The sequence below is a fragment of the Ischnura elegans genome, chromosome 2 (assembly GCF_921293095.1).
Source record: "Ischnura elegans chromosome 2, ioIscEleg1.1, whole genome shotgun sequence".
Lineage (NCBI taxonomy): Eukaryota > Metazoa > Arthropoda > Insecta > Odonata > Coenagrionidae > Ischnura > Ischnura elegans.
Genome location: NC_060247.1, coordinates 17,761,213 through 17,787,041, shown reverse-complemented (window position 1 = coordinate 17,787,041; position 25,829 = coordinate 17,761,213). Strand labels below are relative to the sequence as shown.

At 36.0% G+C, this 25,829-nt stretch overlaps 1 protein-coding gene across 1 annotated transcript in view; it reads right to left on the bottom strand.

The window, feature by feature from the left end:
- Nucleotides 1–25,829, bottom strand: part of LOC124153448 (probable G-protein coupled receptor No18) — a 66,127-nt gene that overhangs the window by 3,895 nt on the left and 36,403 nt on the right. Inside the window, exons 3-7 of the mRNA XM_046526604.1 lie at nt 15,446–15,674; nt 14,011–14,194; nt 9,452–9,523; nt 6,197–6,270; nt 1,705–2,009 (exon numbers count right to left, since the gene is read on the bottom strand). Of these exons, the coding sequence (XP_046382560.1) occupies nt 1,705–2,009; nt 6,197–6,270; nt 9,452–9,523; nt 14,011–14,194; nt 15,446–15,674 (864 nt within the window). The remainder of the gene's footprint in view (nt 1–1,704; nt 2,010–6,196; nt 6,271–9,451; nt 9,524–14,010; nt 14,195–15,445; nt 15,675–25,829) is intronic.

The window sequence follows — 25,829 nt, the reverse complement described above, 5'->3', positions numbered from 1 at the left end:
TCACAACAAAATGAGATGGCATAAGTTTATAAGGTTGGCATAGGAATTTTGATTATTTTCTGTATTTATATTAAATATGATTTAACATACAATAAATGTAGACATCTTGGCCCAATTTCATTTCAACAATTACAATAGTACATATAAAATTCAACAAAAAATAGAACCATAAATTATATAGATTAGGCCATTATATTAGTTTTAAAAATTTTTTTTAAAAAACTAATATAATGGCCTAATTAATCTGGAGAAATTGGAAATTGTGCAAGAAGGAGGCATTTCACTAATGAATGAGCAACTATTTTTTGGACATTCCCCACTCCTAGCCATACCATTCCCGAAGCACTCCACCCAATGACACATACCCTTCCCCAACTTCCCCTTCGCCTGTCACCCATCCGTTCTATATAAATACAACCCCATAACCAACCATTCATTATTGTACTTGATAATGACCTAACGGTCGAAACGCGTTGTACGGACAATAAACTTGTGGAATATTGCCATCTTGGTGTTATTTAAAAAAAAACTTAGAATGTCATTCCACTACATAACGCCTGCTTCTGTTACCATTATATTAGTCTTAAGCAAAAACATTAAGGCTGTGTTGCCACTCTTGGATCCTAGGATGATTAATGAATGGAACAGTTGGAATTAAAATTGAGGAAGAGATTGGTGAAATGCTATGTGTGGAGTGTGTTTATCTATGGATGTGAGACTTGGACGATGGGGAAGAGAGACAGGGACAGGAATGGGGCATTTGAGATGTGGGTTTGGAGGAAGATGGAGGGAATACAGTGGACGGATTGAGTTAGGAATGAGCAAGTGTTAAATAGGATGGATGAAAAAAGAACGTTGATGGACAAAATAAATCAAAGGAAGGAACTGGCTGGGACATTTGGTGAGAGGGAATGGAATTTTAAAAGTAGCTTTGGAGGGAACGGTGGAAGGGGTCAGAAGAAGGGGAAGGAGAAGGCTGAAGTTCATTGACAACATAAAAATTGGAAGATATGGAGACTTCAAGGAGATGGCCGGAGACAGGGGGGAATGGAGACAGCATTGGCGCGGGGGACCTGCCGACGGTCAGAACACCACGAGATGATGATAATAGAGATTCCAAAGATACATGTGATTGTGTAGTAGATCAGAACAGTGGATGTAACGAGAATTCTCTTAAAAACCTTTCGGAGAAGATGAGACTACTTAGTCGGCCACATCATGAAACATGATGTCCTGTAGCCCGAAGAGAATCGTGGCGGGATGGGGAGGTATAGGAGAGCAGTGTCAAACCTATCTCATCATTATTGACTTCATAGATGATGATGAGTGAAGTAGATAAATAGTTCCTGAAGCATACCGTTAAAAATACTTCAATTGGTCGGGGCATCGCATTTGATAGAGAATTTCATTCGTGAGGAACCGTTTACGATTGGAAATGACTGGAAACCTTTTCTCGATCACGAACGACCGGTTCTGACTTCGATCGCGAATGACCGAAAACAGGCTTCAATCTTGAACGAAGACGACCTACATCGGTCGTGAGTGATCAACCACAGTCTTCAATTGCGAATGATTGACGAACGTCTTAGGGTGCGAACGGCCAAAAAGACTATTTCATTCGTCAGAGTGCCGTTCATCAATCGATCGCTAAAAAGATACCAGTCGCGCATGTCGGTTGCTCACGACCGACTCATCTCGACTTACCCGCTCCGCCATCCGCCGTCACGGCGTCAGGCCTTCGGAAGCTCATCCTCGACGTCTGCCTTGAGACGGCCGGACTCAGGTGGAACTCCACCGACGGCGACATGCTCTGGCGCCCTGAGTTGGAGTAGTAGCACGAGCAGTGGTTCTGGTGCGGTCCGCTTCCGCGCCCGGTACCGCTTGAATTGATGGCGGGCGAGGGCAACGACAGCGAGGGGGATGTGGGGGTGCGGGCACCGTAGTGTGCCCTCGTGGCCGGTGGAGGGTGCAGCATCAGGCACGACTGCCCCGTCGGAGTCGTTGCGATGCTACCACGGAAACGGAAAAACAGGAAATGTGCACTATCACTCGTAACTAGACATGTCAAAATTAAATAAATAGCTGGCGAGTTTACATTGTGAAAATGCAATCACTTTGAATATGGTACTTACAATTAGTTTTTATCCACCAATTATTGAAAAACTCAACCAGATCTAGGCTTTTTTAGACCCTTTACCTGATTGGTGGCACAGTGTGGTTTATTGGCACAGATTAGTGGCCACTGGCACACCTAGAACCAAAATCAGTGGATCCAGCTAAATTTCCAGCAGGTTCTAATCCCAGCGAAACCAAATGAATTTTTCATGGGTGAATTCATACTACTGTAAATATTTTTATAAGTATTACAATGGAGAATTCGTAGGAATAAAACAATTTCAAAAGTCATTGCAAGAAGATTGTGAAAAACTGCAAGGGAATTTCTTCCCGTCTGTTCCTTCCCGAGCAGTGTTGCACTTCGAAATTACTCACTTCTATTAAAAAAAACCTTTTCTCTTCTTCAGATTTATAATTAAATTGAAGTGCAAACCTGAAATAGAGAATGGTTTGAAACAATCGAAACTGGTAGAGTTTTTAAATAAATAAGTGGAGTCTAATGTAAGTGTTATACTTACAATGACGCCAAAATTAATTATTGAAAGGGCCATTAAAAGCTGCTACCCATGTCCCGGCAAACGACATACAAGTCGGGAACAGCATGGTCGGGGCAAAGAGTTGAAAGAGGTATGGGCCAGTTGCCTGATAAAAATATCAGAATTCCATGTGTCTGTATTGTGAACCAAAGCAGTCAAGAACCAATCAAGCTACCGAGACGTCCTTCCCTTACTTTTGGAGAGTGATAGAGTGGCGGTTTACATACTGATTAGAAAAATGCGCAGTAAATGCTCTGTCAACGGTTGCCAGCCACTGGCAATGATGGTTGCCCTTATGCGCCGTTCAACTAGTATTGTACACGAAAAATAATTTAGACGTAAAAACCAAATATTTTCAAGGGGGCATAGTATTTCGGAAAAATCGAATGAGAATAGAAAATATTACGCCTATAGAAAAAAATTACCTTCTGTACAGGGTAAAACTAATTTAAATGACCAAAAACGAGACTTCTGTATTTATTTCCAATGACAAACAAGATGTAACGTAACCGGCGCGGCGGTTTCCTACTCTCAATCCGCTTCAGTTTACCGAACGAAGAAACTCTTCAATGTATAACAACACCATGAAAAGTGAATAAGAAAAAAAAAATCAATATAGTAATATCCAATGCATTCATACCAGGCGATTTTACGGATTTTGTATGGAAATGGCCCCTACACAGTAAACACCCAGTTGGAATCGGGACAAAGTGGTGCCGGGGGCCATGGTCATATCCTTCAAGTTATGAAACATGCACAGTACACCTGTAGTTCGAGAAGCAGCGATCCGAGGCGTTTCATGAAGTTGGTAAACAAATTTCCAAAGGTGGCCATTTATTACTATTAAATCGCTCATATAAATAAATAAACTAAGTCTAAACGTTTTATTTGGGAAGAATGCTTTCACTAATATATTGGACTGGTTTCAATATTTAAATATTACAGATTACAAAAAGACATGATCAAATTAACACAAAAACATCTTTGATAAAATATGCGTAAAAGAATTTTTCAAATACACTATCCACGATCAAGTTAATATTGTTGCCTATTGTTATAGAGTTTGAAAAATGAAGAGACCCGTATATTTCCGCTTTGTGATCCGCCGCCTAATTATCAGGTTATTCAAGAGATTCATATAGAAGCATTTTTCCATTGTCATATTTTGCTACCGTTTAAGTAAGTAATATAATTAAATACAACAGCACAATTTAGGAAAGAAGAAGAGAGAAAGGTTGTCATTTTAACTTTATTCTGGAATATGATGAGTTTTGACCTAAAATAATATTTATCAGCGTCATAGTTATGTCTAACTAGTTATAAATTTAAGATTATGAGAGGAGAAGGAATAAAATATATACTGTTATGTTGGTTGAAAACAACTGGGAAAATAAATAAATTTTAAAATTTTACCCTAACCTTTTTTATGACGATCAAGAAGAAATACCTAATAAGTTGCAACGGCTTTTACTCCCATAGGTAAAGAGGGCACTAAAAATTTTAGTTGTATCAGTTTATCAATTTTCCGGAAAATGGCAGTAATGAAGGTATTATACCTCAGAACGGAGCAAGTGATTGCTAACTATCCCCTTTAATCGTTTAACTGTTGATGACTGAAGGGGCTAGATCTTTCCCTCGCATGATGTCGATCATTGCAATGAGACGAAACATACACAGCAAAAAGTGTATATAATATATGTATACAATACAAACAATACTACTCATCACCTTGAACAGTTTTATTTCCAGTTTCTTCTATCTCTTTAACGAGTTGAGAGCAAACTCACATGGAAGCTTCACGGTGAAAAAACACTTACCTAGATGTCTTTTGTTCTCTTGACTCCTGTTCCATGCCTTTTTTAATCGATCATACGAATTTGGAGCTCTGTGAAATGAGGATGGTGTAATCTCGTTCTAGAGAACTTCAAGTGCTTTTCTTTTTTTCCTTTTCGCATCGGAGTGAAATGATTCCTCAAGTATCATTCAGGATATTTAATCGATGTTCCGGGATCAACCGAGAGAAGGAAATTTTCAAAAGTTCAGCAACTGATGAGCGCTAAATTGAGACATCTCCCATGATCACTAGAGCGTGATCCATCCACGTGCAGCATAAAGGCGCGTGGGCTATTATGGCCTGTAAAACGCCACGTGAAAAATAATGAAACGCGGTGTGCGGCTTCCGCAGACTCAAAAAATTTGCTTTATTTTAACAAATTATTTGCGGAACGGTTGCGATAAAATCTTTCGCAGCGATAACTTGCTTTAAATACTTCAATAAAACTTGTTCCCTCCAAATGCTTGCAGAGAAAACCGAAAGGAGCCGATGAAGAACCTCGAGATGCATTCATTCATGTAAACAGCAATAATGAAACTCCAACGTAACTTCTTCCAATTAAATTAAAAAAAAAGTGTTTCCGCTCAATTCCACATCGCTGAATGGATTACACAATATACAAAATGAAAATAAATGCATCAATATATTTTTCTTGATCTCGAACTCTTCTTTGTGTAAAAAGATGAAATCTTGAGGCTTTGGTCTTTCATAAAAAAGATATTAAAGGATGTTTCAGGGATTGATTTTCCATTTTAAAGGCTTATTATATAAAGGTGAGGGCTACAATAAATACAAAACCTGGTCAAGTATTAAAAATTACTTAAGCAGTGCAAAAGTATGCAATAAATATTTCACTCATAGATTTCTATTTAAAACACATTTTAAGAAAACTTACGTGACATACCTTTTATCTAGTTGTTAAGTTTGTTATTTTCTACGTTACAACATTACACACGCTATTTCAGGAGGACTTTGCAATACTTAGGGAGGTGGTAGAGGAGAAAATTTTAAGCATAATTGTTTTGTCCATGAACATGAGGTCGCAACTCTTACCTTGCTGAGGAATGGCAACGCAAACATTTTTGGATGCACTTGCAATTATCATGAAAACGGTTTTTCTTGGGTATCAAGCCTTTGCGACAATTTATTCAATACTCTGGATTTTTAAGGACATTTAATTAATAAGGATGGATGAAAATTTGCGATCAAAATATTCTGAAACAATATATCTTAAAACGGTTGAGATTGCGTAACCTCATTATTGATACTCGCTAAAAGCTCTCGTTTAATTAAGCTCAAAAATACAAAGGGTATACAGCGTGCGGGAAGACGTAGGTTTAATTAAGCTGAAACTAAAAATTATTTAAAATAATAAGTTCAAAGTTATGCATATGTGCAAAGTGTGCTGTATGTTTATACTGACCTCAAATACAATTTTACTTACATCTACAATACTATGCTTTGAAGAGGACACTTGCAAACAAGGTAGATGGACCGTAGGGTAAGGGTGTCTCATTGGTAATCATACATGAATGCTCCACATTATTCCAAATAAGCCTCGGCAGTATAAAATTGGTATATAAATGTACATACTATGTATGAGCAGACTCTGCTGTTATATTTGTGATTTTTGGGTTGCGCGCAAGTGTTTTCTGCTAAAAACTAACGCCGCTATGGTAGTCTGTGCCTGTATTTTACAATGACCCTGTACCTTTGTCGAGGATCCTCGCATTCCGAAGAGGCCCGATCTTGTTCTGACTCCTCCTGGCAGCCTTTGTTCGAACGCTGTGGGAGTAAGAGAAGAAAGACGTGAAAAGCGTAAATTGCTGACTATAGTTAAAAAATGAAGAATGCTATTTCAAAGCAGAAAAACGTATAAGCGACAGACACAATCATATGCGGTGCTCATGCATTTCCAAACGCATTCATTCATGCATTTTATTATTTTTAGAGTGGCGATTCTATTCCCAGGGCTGCAATTATATTATCAAGACAATAAGATTAAAAAAATACTGCAATTTACAATACACAAACATAAACAGAGAAAATAGGTATTGGGGTAGGCATTTAAAAATATTTTCAGCTATTTGCAGTTGTTTCCAAACACAATTCCTAAAAAACAGCAACATGCCTAGCACATACATTCCGACCATAGGTTTTCGGGTCTAAAGTTTTATTATTACTCTCTTATAAAAATAAATGGAAAAACAAAAAATGGTCGCATTAAAAGTTATTGCTCGAGAAAATTTCATTTGCGTAAAAACGCTCGTGTTATAATTTTGGTACTAATTAAATGAACACAACAAAAATCTTATCAAATCCACCAAGAAAGCTATACAAAAATTACTCGATAAATTGCGGTTAAACTAAATAAAAGTTGTAAAATTATTAAATATCTAAATAATGTAGTCATTAATTTAACTGCGTAAACAGCAAAATTTTCTCAGGTTTTAAGCCCATCAAACGTTAACATGTAATGGCACGTTTTGAGTTCTTGGTTCACTTTTATAGAAATTTATCTTCCCACGGATTTTATTGAATTAATATGATCAATAAATTATGCTAAGAATGGAAGAGAACTTTTGAATAGAAAAGTTTCATTTGCCAGAAACCATATTCAATTTTTTTTCTCTTATAACTATTTCTACATTTTTGAGTTTCCTTAAACCATTCATATTCCACATATTCTATGATTTAAAAATTAATGAAAATGCACATTTATCGTTATCTTTCTTATTTTAAATCCAAATTACCCTCTTATGACTACGACTTTTTCTAAGAGCCTTCTCGTTCGAACTTATATTTTCGTTCTCACTCATAGGCTTTTCAAAAACCTTTGAAATTAAATTACAGGCTTGTAATACGATATTTGGCAATATCTTTCAGATTTTTATTTGACCAATGGCAATTTTTTGAGCAATACTTTTGATAGTTGACATTTTTTCTGAAATCAGAATTTGATCATCAACAAAGTACTTATAAAGAGTATAAAATATTTTCTCCCAATGGTAGTCCTAAACAGCTACATTTACTTTGACTCTATTGCAGGGCGCTGTGAAGATATACTTAAAAAAGTGTGTGAGTTAGACCACATCCCTCCCTTAAATATTTTTTCTTTTTAATTTTATCTTTTAATTGGCTTTCAATTTTTATTCTTGTGTCACTTTTTCACAAGGAGCATCGCTGCCTGAATTAATTTAGAATCCATTTCAAATCCCTCCACATACTCCCATAAATTCTGTATCTTTACACTAGTATAGGTTTTTTCGATGTCTATGAGCGCTTAATGGAACAGGTGTCTTTGACTCCTTTCACAGGTATTGTAATGGTAAAAATATTACCTACTGCAGACCTCCCTACTCTGAAGCCAGATTGTTCCTCCATTCAAGTACCTCTCAAACAACTACGTTAATATTTCTTTAAACTTATCCTGCGCCAAGTGATTATATGTTTTTTTTTACTATTTGTATGGTATTTTCAACTTGTTTCATTTCCAACTCTACAGTGCTCCCCTTCGTATTTTTCAAGCTTGATTTTTTCAAATATCGATCTCTTTTTCCTTGCAAAAGCTCTTAAAATGTTTAACATATTATTTAGGCACAATAGTAATTATTTTTACCCTATAGTTGTAATTATGTCTCACTCTTCGTTTTGTTTTCTTCTAATTCCTCCTCTGTGTTTTTCCACATATTGGCATCGTCTGTTCCATGATTCATTTTTATTACGTGTAACCCTACTTTTAATTTGTCTATTTATAGCGCTGTACCCGATCTTGCTTTAATAAATTTTCTTCTTCAGGCATTTCAAATAAATTTCTTTTTTTTCTTGTATTTCTTATCTAATGCCCTCGTCCAACCAGTATGGATTATATCAATTTTTTTACAGACCTAATGTCTCCTTTGTGGCTTCATAAATACGTCGGGTATTACAATATTTCTGTGGTACATAAATACTATTCTCGATGTGTTACTGAATACTATTTTACTTAATACTATTCTCGATTCCTCATCCGTACACCTGTCCCCAACAGCACCAAGTTTTGATGCCATATATATTTATGGAGGAAAATTGTGCTATAATTTTCCTGGCTACTTGTATTGAATCTTTTCTCAATTCAATCAGTCAAATCACGGTCTTCCTTTGTGTTTTGGCGTATTTAATGTATATATGGGATGTATATCTTATCGCATAGGAAGTGATGGTGGCTGCCTCATGCTGCTCTACCTTCAACACTCAATAACGGACTTTAAATTTAGAATTTTTTCTCAAAAAATAGTAATCAAAGGTGGACTTTCTGTTTCTTACTTAATTTTGCCAAATTTATTTATTGATTTTTTAGCGAGAAAATTATATATTATATTTGCAACTTATTGGCGTGAATGTTTTGCAACTATTTTATACTTGCATTATTTATATCTAATATAGTTATTCGTCGTTTCAGTTTCAAATTCAATGGTTTGGATATCAATAATGCTGGAAAGTGAAAAAAGCAAGATTAAAAATATAACACAGCAAAGTATTTACAGCGGAAACGAACATGGAAAACCCAACTATTTCGAAAAATTATAAAAAATTAGGTCTCGTGGAAAACCTGTAGCCTAATGATGTCCGCAAATATGATGACTAATGGTGGAGAGAGATACTTCGTATGATTTCATTGAACAGATAGAATGAAAATACTTCGCATTATACCATGTGTAAAATTTTTCAAGTCAAAATGTTTCACTGCCTTGCAGTATCATCAAGGCTAATCCTCATGATTCCGAAGGAAAGCGTTAACTCCCTAAATACATTCAATGATAGGAATATAGTGCGAGGTATTTTCATTTCATATTTTTTGCGTGATAAGGATAAACGTTGAATGAACCTCAATTGTTATTTTCCATTACCTTAACCCTACAAATAAGTTTGACATACAGCTTTCGGACGTCACATTTATTGAAGAATATTTTAATAGCAGACGAACCTCTATTACATGGATGGAGAAATATGGATGGCGTACAGGATCTGGCCTGAGCATCCCATCTGACGAGTGAGGCTGTTCATAGGAGAGACATCAAAGTGAATAATAATCAAAAAGTAAGCTATGCGTAAAAAGTTAGTTTTAGTTGAATTCCAAATGTCATATTAAGCGCTAAGCACATACGTATTTCAATAAAAAAAATTCAACTTGGAATAGACAGGCAATATGTAAATCTCCAAGCTGGGCAATCAGTTATCAGTGCTACATATTAGTTGAGAACAATTCTATTTTGGGGTAGAGGAAGGCAAAATTTAATATTAGTATAATTTGACTCAATTGATTAGTGGTCATAATTTACAGATAGAAAATGTATCAGTAGCAAGCTGTGCATGTGAAATGGTAAAAATTGTAAAGCACAAGAGATATCAAAATTAATTACATAAGCAAGAGTAAAAGCATGGCCACATCGGTGACACAGTGAGAGATATAAATTATTTGTTTTCATTCCAAAAAATGAAAAAAAATAACGAAAAATTAAATTTCGGGCATATAGAATTTTTAGGTCCAAAAGAATACCTTACTTCTATATCTCACACGGTAAAATTATGTGATAAATACAAGGTACAATGAAACAAGGTGGTAAGATAAGATCAGGCTCGTTACATTTCCCATAATAAATCTAAAAAACATAAGAATCTCTACATCTATTTGATCCATGCGTTTAGAGTGATATACTTTAAATTAGTACCCAGGTACGCCTATGCTCATACATCTTTTTAACTATATTATCACAAAATTTAAAAAATCAAATTGCGTTATTATCGACCCAATTCATGCAAGATATTTTCTGTGAATCCTATTACATACATGGAAAACTGAACTGTTGGCCTAATTTATATTAACTATTTTTCTTAATCGATTGCGCATACAGATATCAACTATTAATGAAAATCTCTAACATGTATAAAGATAGGGTAATTGTCAATTAAAAATTTTGAAAGCAGGAAAAATGTAAAACAGGTAAAGTCAAAAAATCACAGGCAAAATACGCTACACAAAACTTTTGAGAAACTTATGAGGAAAAGGCTCAGAGTGACATATCACCCGCAAAGCTAAAATAATTGTTATTACCAAAAGATTCTTTCCTTTTCATTCTACTCAAAACTTACTATGTCTATTTTGGTAAAAAGTTCTCTTAAATAGTTAACTACAATTAAATATAAACTGTTTTAGATGAACCATTTGGGAATGATATACTAATAAGTATTTTACTGAGTTGTTAAGAAACAAAGTTGCCTATAAGTATACGAGAATAGATATAAATAGTAAAAAATTAATCGCAGAAAAATTATTTTTTATTAAAAAGAGAACATTCCTTTGCCGAAGATTTGTAAGCCATGTAAAATGTGAAAATAGAGAAGCAAAAATAGGTAGCAAAATGAGGAAGTGGAGCGTGAACATTTGAATGGCCACCCTTCTCAAGGGTTAATATTGAACATATGGTACAAGAGAGTAGAGCTAAGAGGGTGAGATATTCCCTCCGATCACTATAATACACATACTATAATTAATACTCGTTTACACAACTAAATTCAATAAAATTTTGCTTGCTGTTTAAATTTAAGGCCTTATGAGGGATATTAAAAAATCTTAACTTGGAAATGATCTGTTTACTGACAGTCTGATAATGATTTGTTGAAGCTTTGCTTTCAGTCTATTCTTTCCAAAGAACGGAAACTATATGGCGTAATATGGTGCCCGCTGCCTTGGTAATCCTGAATATGAACGTGGATTTCGCTAAACCAATCGGAAAATTCAATTTGTCATGCAGAATACCAGAATGTCATACCGAAAAATCATATTGATATTTACGATGATACTTCCGAGCACGATGAAGCTATACCGTTTCTTATAAAAACAGTTGGATACCCTGGATAACTCTATCACTAAATTATTGAAAAAATTCTTTGAATTTACTTAATTGTTTTTCTTCTAGGGAATTATACTACACATCAAATTTGACCATTCCTCTCTACCACGTCTTAGTGAAAGAGAAATATTTACTCCCTAGTGTTTTTGAACATTCACATAAAATTATTTTTTTCGTAATGAATGGATAAAGCTGCATAGAAGTTAAAATCATTTAAGATTTGTACACATTTAAGCTGAAAAGGGTGACTAAAGATACAACAATGGCAGCTCACGGAGTTGAACTCTGAGGAGCTATGTCATTAACATTCGGCATATTTTCGTAAATATTGGTTACAAATAATTTTTTTCTATTACATGTTCCTATCCCTTTCTTTCCTTACCTGTGAATTTATTTGTATTTAAAAAATATTGATACATGTATACGGAGAATTTTTTAAGCATATGCACATTTAATTCTTTAATATTAAGTACTAATAACAAGAAATTTTGTAATAAGACTTATATTACATGAGTGTTCCGCCCTTGAAATAATAAAAAAATCACATAAAATAAATTCTGGCAATGAAAGAATACATTCACTTATCATAAAGTAGATACATCACGATGGTTCTAAGGGATTATTAAATATCAAAGTACAAAAACTCTACTGTGCACTAATGTCACCAACCTAGGTTAGTTATTTAATTGTGAAGTCATACATTGTGCCACCAAAAATACTTTAAATATTATTTGACTATTTAGAGAATTAATTTATCTTTTTCTGACTTAAGAGTTGTCGGAAAATCCATTCAGCATGGAACGCTTCTTTGTTACAAAGCATCTGTTCCTGGCATTAATATCTATTTAACGTCGCTTTTCTTAGAAAATAAAAGATTAAAGTAGCCAAGAAAAAAGAATTTAACAAGAGAGAAATGATATCTCTCCATTGAGTTCGTAAAATTTACTGTATCATTGGGTGTTTCAATTCTAGAGACGCCATTAGTTACATAAAGGTAAAGAAGTTCCGAAATTAATTTTTTTCGCGACAATTCTGAAGATTGTTTACAATTTCTACTTATCTTAAAATCCAATTCCAAAATATCTTGTCTGACACCCTCTCATTTAGAAAGAGAATAATATTGGATTAACTTTCATTTTGCAACATAAAGTCGTAAAGTCTTTGCAAGAAATTGAAGCAAAAACAGGCGTCTAAAAATACTTCCTCCTTTTAATCTTCAACGTACTTGCATGCAGTTATTGAAGTCATAGAGGGGATATCTCGCATTATGTCTGTATAACTTTCCTTATACATGAAAACAGCAAACGATGCCGATTTCGTGAAAATACAAGTATTTTATGGAATTTTCGAACTCATTTTTCAAGTTTTTTTTTACTATGGCGTTGGTACAACATGCGTGGGTCTTATTGCCGTATTCCATATCTTTGATTACTGCTAGATTAGTGTGAGCTTCATTAATAGATATTACTATAGCTGGTAAGCATAGTAATTATGATAAATATTTATAATCTATATATTTTTTCAAAATGATTTGATGAGAGGATTAGTTTAAATACTCTATATTATTTTCAAATTAAAAAATACGCAATATACTGAAAACTCGCATTAACTTATTAGAACAAATGGGAAATTGAATTTAATTCACCAGTGTATGATACGTAGGTGTATTCTAAGCTGTGAATTTATTTTTACTGTACCTAGTATTGGACCGTAGCGAGCGGAGGGAATCTACGTATTCAAACCATTCCCACATATTTGGGAGATACATTCAATGGTGTGCCCATACCAAATGAACCCTGCTCCCCACCCGCGAAATTCATTTAAGGAATACTCAGCTCCTGAGAAAATTTATGTCAAAGGCCGTGGTCCAGCATAGCTCCCTAAATTCAAACAAAGTAAAAGGACCGATCATTTAAATTTACACAGAACCAGCGTGGAGTTACGTTAGCGCCTGTTCTACTGATGTCTTGGATAAAATATTGAAAAAACCCGAAACGCTTTCGATAATTAAATGCAGTTTTATTCTCACGAATACCATTGTTTTGGGTGAGGAATTTGGTGTTCATGCGTAGTAAGTTTTGTGTTGAGGTCCGACAAGGCGTTATAGTATTATTCAAAAAGGATTTTTTTCGGAAAATTCCTTTTACTTCGTATTTCAATGACAGTAAAAAACAAATCCTTTCCGAAGTGAATCTTTACGGTTTCCGCCCAGGTTTCGAGCCCAATTGAATCGAAATCCTAGGCGGATCCCATGGGGACACGCCCTTGAGACCAGGCTCCTTAGAACGAGACTTTTACGCCTCCCCATCTCACGAGGGGGAGGTAGGGAAGGATAAAATGAACGAGGCACCGCGCCGCCGCGATTAAAGACCACCATGACACCTAAGGATTGGAAAGTAAGAGGACGGATGGCAGAACATCGTGCTTTCATTATAGCGACAACAGCCAAATCAAGCAAAACCAGATAGACTATTCTTAGAGAAATGGGAGATCATTTTATAAAGGGAATGATCCAGAGGTTTTTCTCTAGATGTTTCTTTTTGAAGTCGGTTTTTGGATCACCTTAAAATCAGAGGAATATAACGATAATGGAGAGATATTGAGTAAGAAGCATATGGTAACGGCCACTCACCCGTGTGTTTCCGTTGAGCGAGGCGAGGTGGTCGTGCCGCTGTGCGATGACACAAGAGATCCTCGCATAAACGTACAGCATGACGGCCAGGGGGATGAAGAAGGAGCCCATGGCCGAGAAGACCACGTACCCCTTGTCCTGGTTGTAGCCGCATGTCTTGCCGATGTGGCGATCCGGCTCGTACCTTTTTGTTTTTATTTTCGGAAGGCGAAGAGAGGGGAGATTTTGAGGACATCGGGCGAACGAACTTTGAAAGGGTCAATATTAAACGTGACCAATGAAGTGTAGTAGCAAGGGAAAAGGCAGGTCAAGTGGAAGCTAAAGTATGAAGAGAGCATTCGTAAACTTAACTGATGTTTTTGATCACTGTTATTTTTTCATTCATCAATGAGGATAACATTGTTTAATATGCAGTACTAAGGCTCAAGGACGCTCAGATAAATAAGTGGAACATTGGAATATTGATGAGTAAGTTATTTACTAACAAACTAAACTTTCGGTACATTCCCATACATATAATATAGTTTAACGTTTGTGTCTCTACTTTGTGGAATCCCGAAATAGGAAAAGAAAGTTCAATCGGTATGTTCTAAAACGACAATTTCGGACCATGGTTAAGACACATGTTATTATCAGTGATATAAAAGTGACAATTACTTAAATGGGATGACAGAGATTTATTATTATAAATGTCTTCATTTATTTGCCAGGTATATACATATTATACATGATATACCGTGTCACATCATCGATGTTTCGACGCTATCTGTCACTATCAATGGTGTGAAAGAAATTATGGTTGGAATTAAAGTGTCAGCGTGGAAAGTGTCCATTAAATTTTCTTTTGCATGAACAGAATGTAAAACTAAAGGGAATAGCAGGGGATACGGCAAAATTGCTCCCCCCGAGTCGTAGAATACCAGATCGGTATCACCAAGTGGAGTATAATAAATACGCTTTCCCACCACGTTTCAGCCATCATAGACAGCCAATCGAATGTCAAACAGATTTTTTGCACATTTTTTGCAATTTAAGATATTGGATTAACTTATAAATTATAATAGATTATTACTAGGGGTATAAATATGCTATATGCACTTATACATTTTATGCGCTCAATTATACTTTAGGTAAGCCTTTCAAAATTCGAAAAATTCCATGATCCGTCAATTTAAAAAAAATACTGATAATTATTTTAATATGAATATAGAATACTAATTCAAAATTGATTATAATCCATGTTTTGGTTTCTGTTCTTGGAGAAATTTTCCCTATGGCAATCAATAAGAATCACGAATTACGTGCCTCGATGGAAATGGAACCCAATTCCTATTCTGAGCAAATAAGTATTGACTACTCTCTCGATTGTATTTAAAATAAGCGTCTTAATATGGTAATTGCATTTGAATAGTTATGATTCTGAGAGTGGACTGACCATCCGAAGATGGGCGGGCAGGTGATGGCGGCGGCGGCGAGCCACACGGCGAAGATCATGCCGAGCGCGAGTCGCTTGGATCGGCGTCGTCGCGAATAGTTGAGCGGCTGCGTGACGGCCAGGTATCGGTCGACGCTGATGGCGCACAGGCTGAGGATGGAGGCGGTGCACAGCAGGACGTCAAGCGACACCCAGATGTCACACATCACCCAGCCCAGCTCCCACTTTCCTGTGCGGAGAGAGAGGGTCGAACGGTCAGGTGCTCACTCGGAGAGATTTGTGAAATGATCAGGTGATAATTGCCGTACATATTTAACTAGCAGCTAGAATCAAAACAACAACATGGTAAATTTCTTCAGCAGTTGTTTATTCCTACTCAGGTTTGAGAAATTAGTGTGTGAAAACTTTGATAATGACACCTAGTCGCTGAAACCATTAAAAAAAGAAGAGGATGCCGTAAAATAAGGAATTAAGACAGACATGTCGAAGTAATAAAATAATGTGACAGTTCACAAAGAAGTTTCTGAGACAATTCTAAGTACCACTCTTTCCCTTTCTAAATTACACTTTTTAAAATATAATATTTTATGCTAAAATCAATTCAAATAATACATATCCGTAAAAGAATGAATAAGGGGGGCACAAGTTACAGTGTAAAATCTAGGGCCAAAGTATGGCGAAGTTCCAGTTAGGATAAAGTTTAGCCAGGCGTGAGAAATGAGAATACAAACACCGAATAATATCCCCTGGATGTTCTCCACTAAATTAATCCTTAATTTGAAATAACTTGTACAAAGCCGGCTAAGTAATACCAAAGGTTTAACGTATATACCTTTAAAATTAGCAATAATTAACATGAAAGTTGGAATTCTCCTTGAATCAATTGCTCGCTAATAAGTTGCACACTGACTACAAGCTCAATTATGTGAAAAATCTAAGGATAAAATTTACCAAAAAATTATTACTGTTCCGAAGTGAACTATTACTCACTCGAATATTAATACCACAGTACTATCACATTTTCAATAAGTTTTGCAAGTTGTGACAGGCAGAGTATCATTTGATTTTTGAAGTGCACACTTTGATACCTAAAGCCTCCTGAAAAAGGCTATTGTATAACGTCGGCACGGAATTTTGAAAAGATGGAGAGTAGAACATCAATAGGCTTGACCAAAATGTCATTCATAATACTGAAAATATGGGCACGACATTTAAGATGCCACCAAGACCACAAACCATTAAAAAAAGAAGAGGATGCCGTAAAATAAGGAATTAAGACAGACATGTTGGAGAATATACAATGCGATGCACAATTTAGTATAAATGCACTATACATGCCCTAAATACCTTTTGCATTAATCGAAGGACTAATTTTTGCATAAAATTATCAGGAAAGCTGAGTTATATGGGTTAACAGGAAGGCCTGAAGTGAGCTCTAGAGAGAGAGGCAATGCAGTAAGTTATGAAAAGATTATCCTTTCAAACACGGATTGATAGTGTACCTAAGAAAACGTTTCATTTGCTACGCACAAAAGTCTCATAGAAAACAAAGCCTCATTGCATTTTTGATGCATTGTACGTTTATTTGACAAGATTGAAATGAAAAAAAATAGGAGCTCGAGCTCGAAACACAAGCACTGCCAGTATGCCTTGACCGTAAAATGGACATTTCAATATTATTTTACGGTTTATCAGACTAGGATGGATGGGGAAAGGGGACAAAGAACACGACACTTGGAATTCCATAAAAATTGACAGGAGAACCAGAGTAGATTAACAGTTTTCGGAGAGACCTAATTCTAACCTTAGATCCCACGATGAATTTTAGGGTGTATCTTGGGGAAATGCATACGAAAATGGGATGTCGCCGAAAATTGACGATTTTCATCAAGAAATTTAAACCGAAACATATCCTCTCATTACTTGCAAATTTATACGCTCCTTCTCTTCTCCGTGTCATTGACTTAGCCTCAAATTTGCCAATGCTTCATATGATGACCTAACGGGATATGTTTCGCAAAATTAGCATCAAGACATAAATTGAATAAAATACACTTTAGAGCAAAAATATTAGTATTATGATGAAAACAGGCACGAGAGAATACAGAGAGTATCGCAATTTAGAGCTTTGGTTAGCCACTCATTACGCTTTGATATGATATGCAAATTGTATAATCTATACACACAGGGAAAATGTTATTGTTGATCCTAAGACAGGAAGAATAGTGAATGAAAAATCAAATTGCCACAGAAAACACATACCCTAGAATCATCGTTATAATAACCAGGTCATTCCCCATTAACCTAAAATATAATCCAAGCAATGAACATAATTTACCCCAAGTGGATTTACTGTCTAGAATCAAAATATGCTAATGATACTCATATTTAATATTTTGTGAATTTGTGGTGTAAACAATAATTTTTACCAGTAGTATTGAAAAAATGATTGCCAAATATAATTCAGCCAAAGTAAATTCAACATAAAGATCTGTATTAAAAATTCAAGACTCAAAAAATAAAATTCATTTATAATTGTATTATTACTGCGGGATTAAATTAATAGACATAATATAATGATTATTTTGCAACTGATGCATCAAATTAATCGTAAAGTAAATTATTCATAACTCTCAGCTCCAAAATAGACTTACCTTTAAAATCAATCATTTAAAAAAAAATCAAATAAATTTAATAAGAGTTCAGCCTGATTTTCAAAATGAGGAATGTTTTTTTTCTAATAGGAATAGTTCAATGCCTACAATTAATGCCAGCATCGGCATTTGCATAAATGAATTAGTGTCTACTTATGACTTTGAAACGAATCTCCCAATCATTTATGGTGATTCTGATAAATAAGTTCCATGGTAGCTGGAACAAGATATGGAAAATCTCGATGATAAATTAAGGAATTGGATTATACGCTTCGAAGCAGATATTTCATTTTTGCATTAATAGGGGGTCTTGAGATGATCGATCGCATCTGGCTAACAATTGCTGTTGACTGAAAATTGCATCTGGAATTCAAACGGGCTCAACTTGATTTATAGAACGGTAGTAATCAAGGGAATTTATAATGTGCTCAATGTGTCTTCCAGGATTGTGAAAAACATTTAACTAAATTTAATGCATCTACAATTTTTCCATTAAATACGCCATAGCAATTTTCAAAAATTAAAGCTTAAAAAACTGAAAAATGATTGTGCATGAAAAGCTTAATTTGAAACTCAATGTGATAAATTATAGTCAATAAATTTTCATAGGCCACGCAGCAGTTTAATAGGTTGTACATCAACAAGAATTTATAGAGTTAGACTTTCCATGAAAAATTTATAGTTATGCCGACCACGAATGGAATTAACTGCGAGAGATAAGAAAGATTTTGAGAAATGTGAAGATTTCAGTTGCAAATTATCCCAATAATATTGATGCTCTTAATAATTTTAATTCTTGAAATAATTTTAATCTTCGATCAAACTTTAAACAACATTTTTAGAATAACAGTCTGTTAGAAAAGTAAATATAGTGATCTGAAGATAGCCAGAGGAAGAAACGTATGCCATATAGCACTAAAATAATTTTGCAAAGTTAACAACAAAGGAGTAGCATCGATCAAGAGGATGACGTTTGCAAAGTAAATAATGAATACGATTCAAATTTCTCATTCCCATAATAATTATTTATCAACTTATGGCTTGCTCATCATACAGGCTCATAGACAAAAAAGGCACATTTTTTTGGGTTATGCTCATAAATAGTATGTAGAGTTGGTCCAAGGGTTTATTACAAAATTCACCGACCTAGACCATCTGGTCACGCCATTTATTTTGTCTGCCATTTCCAGTTAAATGGTTTACCGTCCACCTCACAACTGAAGTAGGCTACAGTGGTATATGTAGCTTTTGTATCTCTTGGCGTCTCCTGGCCTATTACGAAGGGAATTTGAAAGGTCGTCCTCTCTGAGCCTTCAGCAAAGATTAATTAGCTCACGACCAAATAGGCTTAGCGGTCGTTTCCACAGACAGACGACCGTCGCGTCGCTTTCCACCAGGATGTATCCCTTCATCCATGAGAAGTGGAACTAACGACCACGATCACTGTCCATACGGCGAGAAAAACAATGATCCTCCTAGCAACAACATTTGCGTCGAACCTTGCTACCTCTTACGTTAGCATAGCAGTATCCACTATTTGTTGCATTTAACAGAGACACAAGCATGAAAACATCACCAGCAGAATCTATTTGAATCATTATTTATTGAATTAACTTTACTACTTGTTTCACCCATGAAGATACTCACTTGAAAGGACATATTAAAAATTTATTTAATGAGGCATACCTTGAATCATAAATCACAGTATATATGTATCATTATATAATTATTAGAGATACGTTAACACCGCACTTTGATTTTTATTTTATCGCACTTTCAATAACAGAACATCGCATTTTGTAGCGTCTATTTTTTATTTTCATAATGAGGTAGATATCGATAAAATGTAATGAAACGCAATTATATGACAAAATACAGAATATTGTAATAGCTTAATTGTTACTTTAACCCTTTCATTGCGTAACATTTTCTCAGTGTTCTTTCACATTGGCGGAGAATTTTTTCTCACTGCATTTACTTTATTTTTCGAAAATATGAAAACAATTTCAATAAAAAAAGGATTTTTATATTCATTTGACTATTTATTAAACAATTTGTTTATGGCATCACAGTGATGCCATCCGCACCCAAGTGATAAATACTCCGGATATTTATGCAACCCGTTACACAAAAATTAGGAACGACGGACAACATATATTTATGTAGCAACTAGGAAGCTTGAAATAATTTTTGAAATGATGGCGGAATTGAATTATAAAATAAGATAAATATTTTTTCAGATGTCATCCACTATCCTTGCATCAAATTTCGGGTAAATAAGTTTTCTAATTTTAATTTTCACATTTCTAAATTTACTTGTAACTTAGATTTGCGTGCAAACATATGAAAGTTTTTTTTATCTTTTTGACATTTTCTTTTGCTTGAATGCAGCAAAAATTAATTAACAATTGTGAAATTCTTTGAAAAAACGGTTCAAACACAACCCTGGAACTTCTTCTGTACATCATACATCATCAGAGGTATACTGATTCTCCACTTTTTAGTCCTTGAACAGATTATTATAATTTTCCATGTACAAAGTCAGTTGGGTAGCCACGGGAGGGGTTTTTAGGTTGCAACCCACGTTGAGACGCCAAAAACGGTTAAAATGGCCCCCGCACCCTCCGGAAGGGCCCCAAAATCTCCGGCAAAAAACCCCCCATTTAATAATCGTGGCTACGCGACTGTATAAACTGGGCCCACAGAGAAGATATCTATCGATTAATTTTCGCACGACTTTGTTTGCATGTCCCCTGCCTCCAACATCAGGATCCTTCGCCCCAGTGTAAATTATAGCATCTTGCATCTGCATTAGGCTCAGAAAGCATATATATAATGTTATGCCGTGTTTGTGACGCCAAAGCAACATGGACTCATGAAGCAGAGTTCTTTACCCGGATTTTAAATTGGTATCATTCTTTGAGTAAAAAATTCAAAAGGTGTCGAATTTTATGCAAGGGGTCTCTTGGTATCGAATCATCTACTCCATGGTTCCTGCCAAAATGCATGCAACGGAAAATTAGTTGAAATCGGTTTCGGGAAAAATTGCTGTGAAGGCAAGAAAAATCGAAGATATTTTCTACCTTTTCTGATAATCTGGAATGGATGGCCATCTGACAATACTTCATAAAATCATACATTAGGTATATCAGACCAAAAATGTCTCCCATTCCCCACGAGTAAGATTTTTATGATCGGTTATCCTTGAGGAACTGCATGTTGAGATGCATTGGCAGTATGGACCAAAGCCTTTGAGACGAGAGTATTTCCTCCAGCTCCCACATACTTGCATCCTCAACGTGAACTTCAGTCAACACCTATAAAATATACTACAATAAAATACATTACATCTACGAAATACACAAGACTGACGAGGTTGCTCTTTTGCAGTCCGAAAGAGATGTAAGCGTTTAGAACCGTCGTACAAGAAATATCTAAACGTGTATGTTCCAGATTAAACGGCAACGTATAATAATCCAAGAATAATTGTTTCTTTGCGCATAGAAATTTTACTGAATTACTTTTTTGATTATAATAGCTCTATTTGGTCGAAGTAAAGTATGTAAATTGCTTCAAAGTTAAAAAGAACCTTGGCGGAGAAGACCCAATGCAGTGTTCCATCTATACACTTGAGTAAATTGTGGCAGAGGTAGTTTTATTGCGAGGAGATATTCTTAGTCTAGTTCACCACAGGCTGATACATAAACGGTCCTTGGGGTACGAAAATAGGAATAAAATTAAAAATATAGGTTTCCCCCATATTCTATTTCCTAGAACCTTCATCATTTCCCGTGATTAACGAATTGGTGGTCGCAATAATTCCCACTTTAGCAAACTCATACGAAATAAATGAGAATAAGTCGTAAAAATCTATTTCTTTTTCCGTAGCCAATATAATCAAATAGGGGAGAAAGATTCGTTCAGAAAATGAGTTGCAAATATATTATGGAAGAATGTTATGAGTTATAACGGCATTATGTAAATAATAAGTTTAAACGATAATAAAAACAGCAGCAGATTATTCAACTGTGTTTAGCGTGTGTATGGTGACCGTATTTTGAAATACGAAAATATTTTTCGTCGATGAGATGGAAGGAAGATTATGACTAAATATTGTTTAAAAAAATTTTAATATTACTAAAACGAGAATAATAACCTTCAAATGTGGCAACATTTAGTAAAAACATTCAGATGAGTAAAGAAAATATCGCATTTAATTTTTTTTTTATGGCGGAAAATCTTACAAATTAAAAAGTACTCCATAAATGTAAAAAAATGTACAAAAAAAATATAAACTATTTTTCAAAAACGGAAGGCATATCCAGGTAGCGTAATACAGTGCGTGTGAGGGAAACCATCACGAGAATAGAGAGAACAGAGCGGAGGAGCGTTGGGAGCGATTGAAGGACATAGGCCGGCGTGGCATCAATGTGATGCCACCCGCCCGTTGGCAGGACCTACGCTGGGCATCAATGCTATGCCATCCGCACTCAAAGGGTTAACTCGCGGCATTTTCCCTGTAACACTTATCGCGATCAGCTGAGTATAAATGACCACCAGTGTAAACAAAACAAGTAGGCGATTTCACCGAGATATAACTCTGTACGCTTATAACGGCGGTATTCACGCAAGTCTCCCGCGAGACCTTCACATTCGAGGTGAGCACCGAACATACACTCTGTGTCATACACGCGGTACAGACTGCCCGTTGAGTCAGACTGGGGTTTGAGTCAGACGCTTAGGACATTTTTGTCGGTGGCAGCTATTAACTCCCTTCTGACCCGGCGGCGGGGGCTCATGCGGTGGGGATCGGGAAAAATGTATCTACATACTTTCCAGGAGCGGATTTTTTTTTCGCTCCTTTTACGAAGTTCGGCGACAGCAGCGTGCGAAAGTGCTCCTGCTAGCGGAGGTGTAGCCTTCCCGCGCCCACTAGCAGTCCGCGGCCACGTAGAGTCCCTGCCAACTAGCAGCTGGCCAGTCGCTTACATGCTTTAAGCGGTGAGTGTCGGCGGAGTATTTAAACTGCGATCGGCACAAAATGTACGAATTTTGCCGTCGAAAAGGCAAATTTGCGTAAAAATGCTATAAAAGTCCAGTCTTTTGCATCTATGTCGCATTTATTTGCGTACATCGCATCTATATCGCATTTGCGATTTTCACGCATCTCTAATAATGATGCATATTCTTTACCCATTACCAGTTTTCCTTCATGATTTTGAATAAATGCTTACTCCTTTCAGACGATAGAGACAAAACCGATAGTTTTTCACTAAACATTTTCTCCTTGATACTGAAACAATTTTACCACAAATATTTCCTGGTGATTAGATATTATAATAACACTTCAATAGTATTATGGATTTTAGACTAACTCTAAAACTCAGTATTGAATTATCTTTTTATTTTTGGGCCATGAAAAGTCCTCAAAAATCGAAAAACCTCTCCGTTAATCTTGCAGCATGTCAAGAGTACATATAGTAACTTTGTTTATAGAAAAAAAACTATAATACAAGTGCTGACGTCACAATAATTGATACACTGAGAGCTAAATTACATCGGACATAACTTCGAAAATTTTAAAAAAGAATTGAATAAAAAAAAAAGCTTATAATGCCACCAAACCTAGGTTTCTAGTAGTTTCTTTGAAATAACTCAGTTCCTAATTGACGAGCCATGAACAACTGAAAACAATTATAAGTCTCATTTTACAAAAATGTGGAGGCGATATAAACATAACTAATATTTATTTTGTGGTGATACTAAAAAATCTTGTATTGCCGTTTTTACATACATATTGCTAAATAGCTTCATTCTACCGGGGAAAATAGGTGAGCTACTTAAAAGTTTTGCGATGCAAGAAATTTCAAGCAATTTGAGGTAGATGTTTGAGAATGAACCTTATTGATGCATGCTCATGATAGATACACAGTTTGGAAACACAAAAGCACGTTTTTCGTCCTCAACGGTGCACTCATAATTTCGATGAGTAATCCCGAGAGAGAGGAAGCTGAATCGTTCTGCCATGTTAAACAAGGTTGTTCGATTAGTTAGCAGAGGGAATTCTGTCGCTGTTGCTCTGATTCGTGTCCGACGGTGATCCAAAAGTTGCAACGAGATGACAAGCATCGCTTCAAAGTATCGGATTTTTCATCCATGACTCTTCCGCTCACCTAGTTTTTTTATGGGAACTGGGAATTAAATTCACGTGTGCAGGATTGATAGCAGGAAGAGAATCTGATTGCAAGAGGATAGGAATGTTGCATCACTCCAGCAGCCAACTAGAGTTGAAGCGCTGCATCGAGGGACTAGAGATGTACCTACTGCGGGCGGAAGGGCTGTAGCGAGATACTAAGAAGTGAACAATGGTATGGCGGGAAAATTTAAATTTATGCTAAACATTTTGTTCATTTTCACGGTATCTCACCAAGACCACTCAGATTTCCATTGGATACATGTAGAAAGTTCAGTTTGTGTAAGCAAATAGGAAAAAAAAGACGTAAGAGTAAGATTAGAGTCCAATCCAAATACAACAAAGAAAAACTGGAGAACGCGCTGCTTTGCAGAATAAAATTTCTTTGCACCTGGGCTTTCATTTTTACGATTGGAAATTATACATATTTTTAAATACTGTCAATGTATAGGTAACACAGAGAATACCACTATGGTATCACCACAGGGACTAAAAACTTAATAGGTAAAGCCCAAGAAGCTGAAAAGCTATATCACCTGGACTGAAGGAACAGAAGAATCATGCATTCTTTCATGGCTAATAAAATAACAAGTGCTCCTTGGAAAATCTAAAAATCTTCAATTCCCCGATTTTCTTGATTCAGGGACAAAGTTGACACTAACGTCAAGCCGAAGTTAATAAATTAAGCTACTTGTCAATATAGCCTAACTGCTTAACCTTCACTATTACACGCATGAAAACATAAAGTTAGACTAACCTACACTGTGAGGCGGAGAAAAAATGTACCATTACATTCAATTCTTACTTGTTCCTAACCGGTGTTGCCTCAGAGGAACACGTAATTCCACGAATGATCGCGCGTGCAGCTGGAGAGTTATGTCGACGAAAAAAGAGCAAATATTTGAGAGACAACAGTGCGTACTGCATGCTCAAACACCGAAATTGCGAAACAGCAACGTCTGCATATGATTAATTTCGCCCACCTAGAAACGACCGTAACGCTGAAAAACCGACGGGCTGCAGCTCAAAAGATTATGGGAACGTCAGCTAACGGAGGTAAAGTGAGGAAAAATTGACGCTCGCAGAGCGCTGTCATGCTCGGCTATGTAGGGTACCTTGCCGGCAGGGTAGGAGAACGCTCGAATGAAAAAAAATAGAGTGAAGAAAAAAATAATTTCGATCTCCCATTTCGAGTAGACCATCTCTTCACCGGAGGTAACTCCACCTATGGCGGTGTAAAATAAAAATTAAAGAATTTCCCGGGTTTTTGCCGCCTTCTCCGCTTTCCCGCGCTCAAGGCGCAAACCATTCGATTCTCGCGAGTGTTTTTTTTCTTCGTTTAAAGGCCGTGCCCGCGTTTCAAGAGTGCGTTCGCAATAATGCCATGTTCCGAGCAGGCGGGAATCTAGGACTGAAGATCCGCCAATCCATCGTAGCGGCAGGGATGCAAGGGCGGGGAATAGGTGGTTACGTTCAATGGAATTTCTCAGTTGCGCTCTCACCGGACGCAATTTATTGATGCCTCTGCCATTCCACG